General features: G+C 43.9%; 1 protein-coding gene across 1 annotated transcript in view; it reads left to right on the top strand.

Annotated features, from left to right (window-relative positions):
• LOC108037355 (transmembrane protein 65) overlaps positions 1 to 11,863 on the top strand; it is a 51,027-nt gene extending 39,164 nt beyond the window's left edge. The window contains exon 5 of the mRNA XM_044460785.1: positions 11,786 to 11,863. Within this exon, the coding sequence (XP_044316720.1) occupies positions 11,786 to 11,848 (63 nt within the window). The 3' untranslated portion in view covers positions 11,849 to 11,863. The remainder of the gene's footprint in view (positions 1 to 11,785) is intronic.
• Positions 11,864 to 12,390: the final 527 nt, after the last annotated feature.

The following is a 12,390-nucleotide window of genomic DNA, read 5'->3' as shown; positions in this document are numbered from 1 at the left end:
GGATCCTGCTTCGATTCTAGCCAGAAGGGTGAACAACTCTTCGAACGCGTATTTTTGGCGTCGACTTGTAAAATAGGGTCTTCAAGCTCTTAACACCTGCTTCCCACAAGCCTCTCATGTGGAGGGCTCCCGGAGGAATGAACTGCCAGAGCAGCTGCTGGATTTTGGAGAAACTCGCAGGAGAGTCTGGCAGTCGCACCCACAAAGGTCTTCCCATTGTCCGACTGAACTTGACGAGGGTATCCTCTTCGGGACACGAAACGAGCGAAGACGGCGAGAAACTTCTCAGTCGTAAGGTCGGACGTAGTTAGAGCCTAGGCACTAGGCTCGGACGTAGGCACTATGGCCATCTAGTAACGAAGCACACGAACACCAAAACATACCCTTTTGTAATAAGACAGGCACGTCCCTTGTTGTTTTTGATGTCGAAGGGACCGGCATAGTCCACACCAGTATATGTGAAAGGACGCGAGAAGGACATCCGTTCTTAGGGTAAGTGTCCCATGAGTTACGCTTGCAACTTCATTTTGTGGATGACGGTTACCTTGCACGCTGGAGATATTGGGCCTGTCAACACACATTCAAAAATGGTTTTCTAGCCGAGAAGTGAACCGCAAATGTTAGCCCATGAGTTGCCGAGGAGGATAGACGAAAGAATGTCGGCTCCTATCAACACATCGATTTGGGAGCTCTCGAAGAACTTGTGGTCCGCAAGAGGGTTGTCAGGAATTCCTTTAAGAAGATCGCGAGGGACTGGATACGAAGGCAGCTTCGGATGAACGTATGCTGCAGTTTCTAATTGCAGCCCGGTCTGGAAGGCGATTGAATAGAAAAATGACAGAGTTTCGTGGACTGAGCGGCAACACGGTTTCATTAAGGCCAGAGACTTGGGCCTGTAATAAAGGTTGCCTCGGAACCAGAGTCGATCAAGGCTCGCGCCTGGTAATTGCACCCTAGATGACAAATGTTAATAAGGGCTGTGCCCAGTAGAACGGCTCTTGAGCCGGAAGCGAAGCACACTTGCACATCAGAGTGATCCTCTAAGGCGCCCGTGCCTCTTGTAATAGGCGCGGTCGAGACCTGGCTGCCTTAGACGGACTTGGAGCGGCCGCTAATGGATTACCGCGGTGCAGGAGGGTGTGATGACGGCTGTGGCATGTGAAGCAGCTATGGGCGCTAGTGCAATCGTTGCAGGTGCCCTCGTGCAAAACAGTTCATGCAAAGCTGCAGCGACCATTTACATCCATCTAAAGGAAGCGCGGACATAAGCGAACAGGATGATTCTCCCTGGAGCAGAGATCGCATCCTCTGGCCTCGTAGGAATTGAGCCTGCGCGCCGGGGCGGTCGCAGGTGTCGACCTTGACGGAAACTGCCCCGAACTGCTAGGCCTGATGTCGTCGATAGCCTCCAGAGTACGATGACGCTCTGTCAAGAACGAGTCTTACTCATTCCATGTTGGAGTTTCAGCATAGAGTAATAATGTATAGAGGCGTCATTTGCTCTGCCCGCGCTCTCGAGTGACTTTGCCAGTGATGCCACGTAGGGGAAAAACGGAAAAAAAGAGAGTTTTTCATTTGTTCGAATCGAGCTTCATTCCATGCCCATGGTGAATTCTTATTGCTGCACTGCTCGCTCTTATTCCTAAGGATAGGTGCGAGAACTCCCCATACTATAGCTTGTGCTTCGCACATGTTAGAAGTGGTGAGAAACCGAAGTTAGAAGAAGTTAGCTTCGAACTTGGCTCTCAGCAGAGCTTTGGCAGAGGCCCGGGCAGAGCAAATGAAACCTCTATATAGTTTCTTACTCTATGGTTTCAGCCCTGTTGTGAATGGATTGCCCATCACATCGAAAGTGTGATTTTGGGAAGCTTTATTTTTTGGGAGTTGGGAAATATTTACGGTCTCAAAAAAATCAGGAAAACTCGCAATAAAATAAATGAATTAATTACTAATCAAAGGCCGTAAATAATTAAATAATATTTATAATTAAATAATAGTTATAATTATAAATTAATAATATTTATAATTAAATAATAATTTTAATTGTAAATTATTTTCGAACGGAGCCGGAACGGTGAACTTAAGACCTTGGCTTTGGTTCAGGAGAAATGCTCACTGGTTTATGCTGTCGGCAGCGCAGTGCATGCGTGAGGGACCCGGGGGAGAGAGAGAATGATAAAACAGCAACAATAACTACACGGTCGCTGGGGCGATTAATGCGGCAAATTATATGATATTTCGCGCAGTGTAAAAGCTATTGACATGAATCTTGTCAAATCGTATTTTTTATGCATACCTTGATTAGGGTAAAAGCGGGTGCCGATCGGAAGTCTATATCCTATAGCTACCATAGGAACAATAGGGTGAAATCGGTCAAAATTTGGTGTTTTCCAGAATATTTCGCGCAGTGTATAAGCTATTGACATAAATTTTTCCAATCTATATCTTATAGCTTCCGTAGAAAAAATAGTTAAAGGCTGCGAAAATATTCCTTTTTTTTATTTCTATATGACATTTTTGCAGTACAAAAGCTATTGACATGAAACTATGCAAATCTAATTTATTTATATATACCTTGCTCAGGGTAAAAGTTGTTGCCAATCAGATATATTCATATTCATATACGTTTATTAAAGTACTCATTTAGTTCGCCGTCGTCTCTAGACTGCTGGCCTATATTCTTGGCCTAGCTTAGCTCTATGCTGCGCAGTCGGCGCTGTTGGTCATGCCTGCAGCGACGCAACAGCCTTATATGTTAGTTTATGTTTATCTCTGAGAGCGTTGCTCAGAGAGAGGGAATGGAATGTTATGTGCAAGATAACTAAGTTAACTGGGCGACGGCAATGACCGATCGTCCGAAGGCTCGCTCCGGCCAAATTGCTGACACAGTGTCTGGCCGGAAGCTCGTGCATAGCCGGCAAACACTACCCATTGGAGTAGCCGCTATGAGTCTCTTTTTTGTATGCTTTAAGTTTCAGTTTAAATTTGACTTTATATGAATAAAGAGCTGCGGCTCATACAAATTCTACTCCGACAACCGTCGTGATTATCCCGTGGGATAATCAAATTAATTAATTGGCGCTCAACGCAAAAGGACCCACAGCGGTATAATAGGGATCATGTAAGTGAGCACCTCAGTTCTTGTACTTCCCGGCATCTGTATTTGTGTGTAACTTCTAATAAATAAAAGAAATAAATCGCGGCCAGAACATTCTTCTGCAGCTCGAATAAATAAAACAAGTAACTCCTTGCCAGAATATTTTCTGAAGCTAAGCTTCCATAATTTGGTGTTAATTTAAAAAATAAATACAATATTAATTGACATACTCATTATTTGGTGACATAGTGGAATTTTAAATTGTGGAATTATATGCGTTATTATTATATTTGTTTCTGTGTGTTGTTTGTATTTTGAATTGCTAAAAATATAAATATATCAGACATATGGAAATCTCAGTGCTGAACATCTACATTACGGCCACATATGAAATACAAATAGATGTCTCATCGAATTGTGGGCATTTAATTTAGCCCTTTTGTGTCGTTGTGTTTTTTGCTTATACCTAACATTTTCTGTATTAGCTTCGCAACAATCTTGGGGTTTTTTTGTTTTTTTTACTGCTGCCCCGCTCTGCGCTCTGGAATTTAGCATTGCTGTCCATGTCATTCCTAAATTATAGGTATACCAAACAAAATAGCGAATCAGAGTCAGACTCTGAGAGGCTTCTAATTACTTCTACACCGAGGCAGGCGGCTACCAGTGCCGCTCCCAATACAAACATGTCCATAAACGCGGAACAGCTCCAAGCTGTCATCCAGGCGGCTATCGCCAACGCCCTAACAGAAAAGTCTGGCGAGGACCAGCGCAGGGAAAATGAAATGCGCAAAACTATAGAGGACTTAGCTAGGCAGGTGGCAGAGGCGCGGATATTACCCGCCCAGATAGAAAACCATTGATATCACAGGCAATGTTCAATGCAACGAGCCCCTAGACGCCTTTAAATGCCTGCCCGAATGTACGGGGGCACAAGAGACATATGCCTCTTGGCGGCAAGCGGCAGTAGCTGCATATTTTATATTTAGAAATTATGTAAATAACTAGCGCCATTACCAGGCGGTAATTATTATTAGGAGCAAAATTAGGGGCCCTGCTGATGCCGTGCTATCTTCGTTTGGCACTGTATTGAATTTTGATGCGATTATAAATTGCCTCGATTTCACATACAGTGACAAGCGACCGATGCATGTCATAGAACAAGAGATGGGCACCCTCCGGCAGGGAAATCTCTCACTGCTACAATATTATGATGAGGTCGAGAAAAAATTGACCCTCCTCACAAACAAAGCCACCATGTCGCACGACGCTTCGGCGGCAAGGGTCCTGTGCGAGAAATTCCGGGATGATGCCCTTCGAGTATTCATCTCGGGATTAAAACGCAGCCTTACAGATGTCCTGTTCTCGGCAAAGCCGAAGGACATGCCAACAGCGCTTGCTTTGACCCAGGAGGTGAAGGCAAATCACGAGAGGTATTCCTTCGCGGCTTCGTTTGCAAAAAGCCCGGAGGATAGAGATAACAAACAATATCCAAAGTCGCAGGAGGCCAACAGGCCACTCCTCATAACAATTTCCAAACAGCAAGAATCCATATTTCACAAAGCAGCACAAAGTTCAAGTCCACTCTGCTCTACGCAGTGATAGGTCTCATGAGAATACTCCCGAGCCCATGGACATCGACCCTTCGCTGTCCAGGATGTTCAAGCCATCTCAAGCGCCGGCTTACCAAAACAGAAAACCGGCCGTGTCCGATCGATCTGGCCCGCATAAGAGGCAGAGAGTTAACAACATTGCGAAGAGCGCAGGCGAAACAGAGGAAAAATACACCGCCGCAGCCTCAGGCGCGTTCCAGGAAATCAATGACAACGCCATTCATGAATATGATTCAGACGTTATTAATTTTTTAGGGGAAAATCCCTGCTACCCGTCATCAGACGAAGAGTAGCGGAAGTAGATATGAAGCTTTTGGCAGATACGGGCGCGGCAAAAAATTTCATCCGTCCATACGGAGGATTGAAAGGCGTTCGCCCGGTAGAATCGCCATTTACGATACATTCTATCCATGGCGTCACCACCATCACTAAGAAGTTCTTTGTCTCCCTATTCAACTTGAAGGCCACGTTCTTCATATTATTAGATTTGTCCTCCTTCGATGCCATAATTGGCCTTGACCTGTTAAAACAGGCAGGGGCATCGCTTTGTCTAGCTTCCGACCACCTCAAATGGGGCTCCGAAGTAGAACAGTTAGAATTCCAATCGTGCCCCGACGTCAATTTTACCAACATTGATTGCTCGGACGCGCCGCCTCTAGCTAGAGAGGCCTTTATAAAAATGCTCGGCGAACGAAAAAAAGCCTTTGCAAACCCTAACGAGGCCCTACCTTACAACACATCGGTGGTAGCTACCATCAGGACGGTTAGTGAGGAGCCCATTTATGCCAAGCTCTACCCATACCCAATGGGGGCAGCTGATTTTGTCGATAACGAAATCCAAGAGTTGTTAAAAAATGGCGTAATACAAAAGTCAAAGTCCCCCTACAACAACCCAATATGGGTAGTAGACAAAAAGGGCACTGACGAAGCGGGCAACCACAAAATGCGGCTCGTATTAGACTTTCGCAAATTGAACGAGAGGACGATACCTGATCGCTATCCTATGCCAAATATCTCTGTGATACTAGGGAATTTAGGCAAAGCCAAATACTTCACAACACTCTATTTAAAGTCTGGCTACCACCAAATCACTCTGGCAGGGCGTGACCGTGAAAAAACTTCCTTTTCCGTTCACGGAGGAAAGTACGAGTTTCGCTTGCTACCGTTTAGTTTGAAAAATGCTGCCAGCATCTTCCAAAGAACCATCGACGACATACTGCGAGAGCAGATTAGCAAATTTTTCTATGTCTATGTTGATGATGTCCTCGTTTTCTCAGATGACGAAAACGCCCACATACGGCACGCGGATTGGGTTCTTAAGAGCCTGCACGACGCCAATATGAGGGTATCAACGCAAAAATCGCTTTTTTTTTAGAAAATCGTTACCTTTTTGGGCTTTATTGTCATCAACAACGGTGCCACAACTGACCCAGAAAAAAGAGAATCTCGTCGCGGATGCCCTCTCCAGACAGCAACTTAACGTTGTGGAGGCGGAAGAAGCTTATTCGTGTGCGGCCACTATTCACAGCGAAGTGTCGCTCACTCACACCATCGAAACCACGGATAAGCCATTAAATTGCTTTCAGAACCAGATAACTCTGGAGGAAGCACGCTTTACGTCTAAACGCAACTTCGTGCTCTTTAGAATCAAGAGACGGCACAACATTGACTTCACATGCAAGGAGTCACTGCTTGAGGAGCTCTGGGACGTTATAGTCCCCAAAGGCGTAAACGCCATTCATTGCGATCTGCACACACTGGCAATGATACAGGATAAATTGGTCCGGCAATTCCCAACCACCAAATTCTGGCACTGTAAGAACCGTGTTACAGATATTTTCGCAGTCGCTGAGAGACGAGAAGTCTTCACCACTGAGCATAATAGGGCTCACAGATCTGCACAGCAGAATGTCAAGCAGGTACTTTCGGAATACTATTTCCCGAAAATGACCTGTAAAACCTGCGCTAAGGCAAAATACGACGGACATCTAAAGAAACACGAGCTCGGCGAAACGCCAGTTCCGTCTCAGGTGGGAGAAATGCTACACATAGACATTTTCTGCACTGATAAGAAATACTTCCTCACATGCATTGACAAATTTTCAAAGTTTGCAATGGTCCAATTACCTCTAGAACAATAGAGGATCTCAAACTGGCCTTACTACAACTTCTTAACGTCTTCCCTAAAGCCAGAGTCATTTACTGCGACAATGAACCCTCATTGAACTCGCACACCATTCGGGCCATGCTGGAAAATCACTTCGGGGTTAGCATCTCAAATGCACCGCCACTTGCCACATGCCTTAAAATTGACAAAGGCATTAGAGACACTGTAGAGTTGATCTTGCTGCTCCTTCTGTTCTGCGATCACTTCTTTGACTGGTAGAATGTTTAAGTCGCGATGTACTTTTTCGTTGCGAACGAACCACGGTGCCCCGGTGATTGTTCTCAAGATCTTCGACTGAGCTCGCTGGACTATGTCAATATTGCTATTGCTGGCATTCCCCCATAACTGAGAGCCGTACATCCATATAAGTTTTAGTACCAAGTTATACAGCAGGACTTTATATTCAAGACCGAGCGTTGATAAGCCAATGAAGGCTACTGGCTTTTAGCTTTAGGTGTGTTCTTTTGGATTCAATGTGCCGGCGCCATGTGAGTCTTCTGTCGAGGTCCTAGATATGTCACTTCGTTTGCTTGCGGGAGTAGAGTAAGGTTTAACATGAGCGGCGCGCAGTTTTGCCTGTTCAGGGTGAACGTAACGTGCTTGCATTTTTGTTCGTTCACTTTAATTCGCCAATCTGGTAGCCACTTTTCAACATCGACCAGATGAAGAGCTAGCTGCGCAGTTGCTTGCATCGGGCATTTTGAGCGGCTGAGAATGGCTGTATCATCAGCAAACGTAGATGTTGTTAGTCGTGTGCTTGTTGGGATGTCTGCTGTATAGAGGACATATAATGGTGTCCCAAGCACGCTTCCTTGAGGAACTCCAGCTCCAATAGTGAAATCGTCAGTTATAGCAGTGTTGAATCTCACAGCAAATTTTCTGTATAGAGGTAAGACTCTAAAAGCTTATGGGTGTTGTAGGGGAGCATTGTCTTGATCTTGTAACCTTCTAGCCAAACTCTATCAAATGCTTGAGAGACATCTGATGTTACCCGGTTGACCTGCTCAATTGTTCCGTGCTTTTCACGAAACCCAAATTGATGTGACGGAATTCCTTCCTGGATTCTTAGGTATGTGTTTATCCGAGTCAATACGCATTTTTCAAAGAGTTTAGATAAGCATGACAGTAGGCGTCGTATAGTGGGAATTGTGTGGTCTTTTCCCGGCTTTGCTATCATTATTATAATCGACTTTTTCCATCTCACTGGAAAGTAACCAAGTTATACGATGGCATTAAAAAGCTGGGTGATAGTACAAACGGCGCAATATGGGAGCTCAATGATCAATTTGGGAGTTATGAGGTCGCAGCCCGTGGATTTTTTCGGATTCAGCTGTTTTTTGATGATGTTAACGATTTCGTTTGGGCGAAACTCAATTGGCTCATGTTGAATCTGAGGCTCATGTGTTAAAGTCGGCAAAGTGAACGCACTAGTGGCAGGATTTGGTTGGAAGACATTTTTAAGGTGTTTGGCAAACGTGATGGCTCTGTCTGCATCGCTGTGCGCCCAGCCGCCTGTGGGATTTCTAATAGGCATCACGGTTACTTTCGGTGAGCTGAGAGTTGGGTGAGCTCTCCATAGTGAGTGTTTTGTACTAGACGTTGACAATTGCTTTATGTAGCGTCGGCGGACATGTGCATCTTCTTGAGATGAGGACTTAGCGCAATGTGTGAGCTAATGTATTTCTTGTACTTATCCCAATTGGTTTTCTGTGATGTCAATTTAAACGATTGCTCCAATGCGCCTGGATGTCGAAGTAGAATAAACAGGTCAGGAGTGCTCAGATGAAAGATCCGAGAGTCATTCGGCGCTGATCAGATTTTTTGGAATGTTTTTGGTAAACTCATCTTCAGCTATAGTGAAGCGAGGGGGGCAGTATACGGCGGCTAGTGGAAGTTGGTTGCCAGTATTTATTTGTATATTTATAGATGTGGCCTGTAGGTCATTTTTAGCAAATTTGTTATGATAGTGGTGCTTAATACGGCTTCTGATTAAAATTCCACCATGTGCTTTACCATCTGGATGATTTGTTCCTCGTAGTTGAAAATTGTATTTGTTTGTAAGGTGTGTTTCTGAAAGCAGCATTTCGTCGATATGATTGTCGAGTAGGAATTGAGCTAACTCAAGTTTATGCTGTGAGACGCCGTTAGCGGTCCACGTAGATATCTTTAGGGAAGACATTATTTAAATTGTTGTGAAACCAGCATTTAATTAATAGATTTTGGTTTCGCATTAAATCTTGCATAGTTGTGCGCATAAACGACATAAACTCCGTAAAGCTTTGTTGCAGGCTGTATATCATATCTTCAAAGTTGCTTTTTGACTGCTCCGGGAATTGTTGCTGCTGACCCTTGTTCGGTTCTTGGTATGCTGAGTGCAGAAATTAACTTTTTGAGACAGGGTTAGCCAGACCTAATTTTAAAGCGCTTGCGTAAATCACATTTTTATCAGAGTTTATAGGTTTGATCTGGATGCTGTCATCTGTTTATTTTGGGTGCGGGCGGCAGTTCCTCTCTGGTGGATGCGACTTTTCAGCTCCTTACAAACAGGGCAGCCTCTGTAGTTAGCAGTGTGACTGCCACCGCAGTTGCCTCACTTTTTCGAGTTGCAGTCATCGTTGCTCCTTGGGCAGTGTGCGGAGTCATGAAGATCTCCACAAACTACACACACCGGGCGCAGTTTACAGAATGACCTTGTATGACCATATTCTTGGCAGTTCGCACATTGTACCGGAACTGAAGATTGTAAATAGGGTGGACTTCGTATTTCTTTAGGGGCTTATTTTCTGGTTCGAGTTCAACCTTAAAGAGTGGCTGAGGCTTTCTATCCCTGTTAAGGATGTTGAAGACTGTCTTAGCGCTAAATCCCTTCTCTTGTAGCGCCTTTGTTATCTCTGCAGGCGTTACGTCGGACTCTATGCCCTTAAGTACGACTTGCAGGCCCTTGCTACTTTTTAGATGATTCGTGTAAAAGTTCTTTTTATTCTCGGTAAGATATTTCGATAATACTCTGTAGTTATCTTCAGACTTCATTTGAACCTTTGTCTCTTGGATGTTGCCCTTTACTAGAGGTATTATGTGGAAGCTATCCTTTCCAATAAGCTCGATAATTTTGTTGAAAAGAACATTGGAACTTTTTTCTCGAATATAAATAGGCGGAGGCTTTAGCTTCCTTTTCTCGACTTCAGTAGATTCGGCCGCCTCAACGTCATAGGCGTCTTGCAAGATTTTAAATCAGTTTGAGTTCATGGGCGTTTCTATTCCAGCTAGGCTAGCATTGTTACGGGTTATTTTGCGTTGAGAATTTAGAGGGCTCAGCTTCCTTTTGATTTGGATGTAGCGATCCATACCAGTCTGCACAGCCGGCTTAGCATATTCATTGTTTTTGTTCTGTTTTTCGGGCAGCGCAGCGGCAGACGTATTAATATTTGCGCTGCTAGCTGATGATGTCATTTAACGCGCAGTCGATACGGTTGCAGTTGTTGTTGTAGTTACAGTTGACATTGTTAAAGAAATTGCGGTGCTAGTTACTGCTGATGAGCTTAGGTTATTGCATACCTGCATTGGAGCACATTCAGCACTCTTTGACAGCAGAGACGTCGATGGTAGCGAAGGGGAGCAAGAACCCGCTCTCTCGCTCGCTACGTTTAAGAATTCTGTCAAGTTGGGGGAAATTGCCCTCGCTTGATCAGAGCTTGCATTATTTTCGGTTGCTTTAAAAGAGAAGTACGCGTTATTTCTTTGTACTGAGAGCCGTCTCTAGTCTTGCTCACGTTGACGTTGTGTGCGAACGTCGTTCAGACTCATTGTATTCGTGGTAAAGTTAATTAGAGTTTTAAGTGTTAAGTTTTATATTAATTAAATGACCAATTAATATCAACATTCGCGATTTCATCGCAGAAGGCGTCTTTTCGCGTTATAGTAGATTTATTAAAACGGTCACTGCACTTTTGTGATTTTATTGAATACTTTTTCCCGGAGCACAATAAATACACGTCTGCATGCGACGAAGGTTGATTTGTCATTTTAAATTCTTATTACTGAAAAACTGTCGGAGTCCCTAGGCCTGCAGGTAAAGAAGGGCAGTCACCCTTCCAAAGTAATCTTCATAATTCATCTTGGAGAATTCTTCGGCCAGCCGGCCAACTACCACAGGGGCGGACCTTGCCACCCGCACCCCCTGGATAATCTGCAACTGCGAGGGACCACCCGTGGCATAATCAAATTAATTAATTTGCATACATGGATGTATTTGTTGCAGTCGCCAAGCTGTAAGTATAAGCTGGCGCGACTTATCACTCGCTGGTGGCGTGTGTGGTCAAATTACGTTTGCAATTGAAGAGTGCTGATCCTGCAGATTTGGCTTACATTGTTGCCGATGGTACAGTGTGTACTCTGTATGTATGCACACTACAACATACAGTTAATCTTTTTTTATACCCTTGCAGAGGGTATTCTCACTTGCTGGTGGCGTGCGTGGTCAAATTACGTTTGCACTTGAATAGTGCTGATCCTGCAAATTTGGCTAACATTGTTGCCGATTGTACACACTGTACTCTGTATGTATGCACACTGCGACATATAGCTAATCTTTTTTTATACAGAGGGTATTATAATTTTTTTCAGAAGTTTGTAAAGCAGTGAAGGAGAAGTTTCCGACCCCATAAAGTATATATATTCTTGATCAGGATCAAAAGGGGGGTCGATATTGCCATGTCCGTCTGTCCGTCTGTTTCAATACCGTTTGCGAGCTCAGTTTAAAAGCTAGCGATCTGAAACTTTTACAGTCGTCCTGAAACATGTGTACGCAGATTATAGCTCCCATTATGGTTGATGATAATTTATCATAATATATATATATATATCAAATATATCAAAATATCAATATATCGATATTTTTTTTCCCCCTTACAGCCTTTAAATCTTCAGCTAATAATGAATTCATCGACAAACCCGAAAGCTTTGCAACTGCTCTAAAATTGGGTCTGAAAAGTACCGCTCCCACCAACCAACGATCATCAGTTTCCCCTTATCAACCAGGAGAACAGTCTACGAACAAAATTGAAACAATGATATGTAATCTTCAACAAAGTATAATGGATTCCATGTCATTCATGCAGACAACTATGCAAGATCTTATGCAAAACCAGAACGTTTTGATTGAGCTGCTTGTTGCTCAAAAACAGACTAAGTAATCAATGGCTCCACTCCGTATATCACTGTGGAACGCCAACGGCGTCTCATACTCGCATACTCGAGTTAACTCAATTCCTTAATAATAACCATATCGATGTAATGCTACTCGCAGAAACTCATCTTACAAATAAATATAATTTCCAAATTCGAGGCTACTTCTTCTACAACACGAATCACCCAGACGGGAAAGGACATGGATGCACTGGGATTCTGATTAGAAATCGCATCGAGCACTGCCTCCACAATAGCTTCGCCACTAACTACATGCAAGCTACATCTATAGATGTACAAATGGATTACCGATCTTTAAAGCTTGCCCCCGT

The sequence above is a fragment of the Drosophila rhopaloa genome, unplaced genomic scaffold (assembly GCF_018152115.1).
Source record: "Drosophila rhopaloa isolate 14029-0021.01 unplaced genomic scaffold, ASM1815211v1 contig_218, whole genome shotgun sequence".
In the NCBI taxonomy this organism is placed as follows: Eukaryota; Metazoa; Arthropoda; class Insecta; order Diptera; family Drosophilidae; genus Drosophila; species Drosophila rhopaloa.
This window is presented reverse-complemented; position numbering and strand designations above follow the sequence as displayed.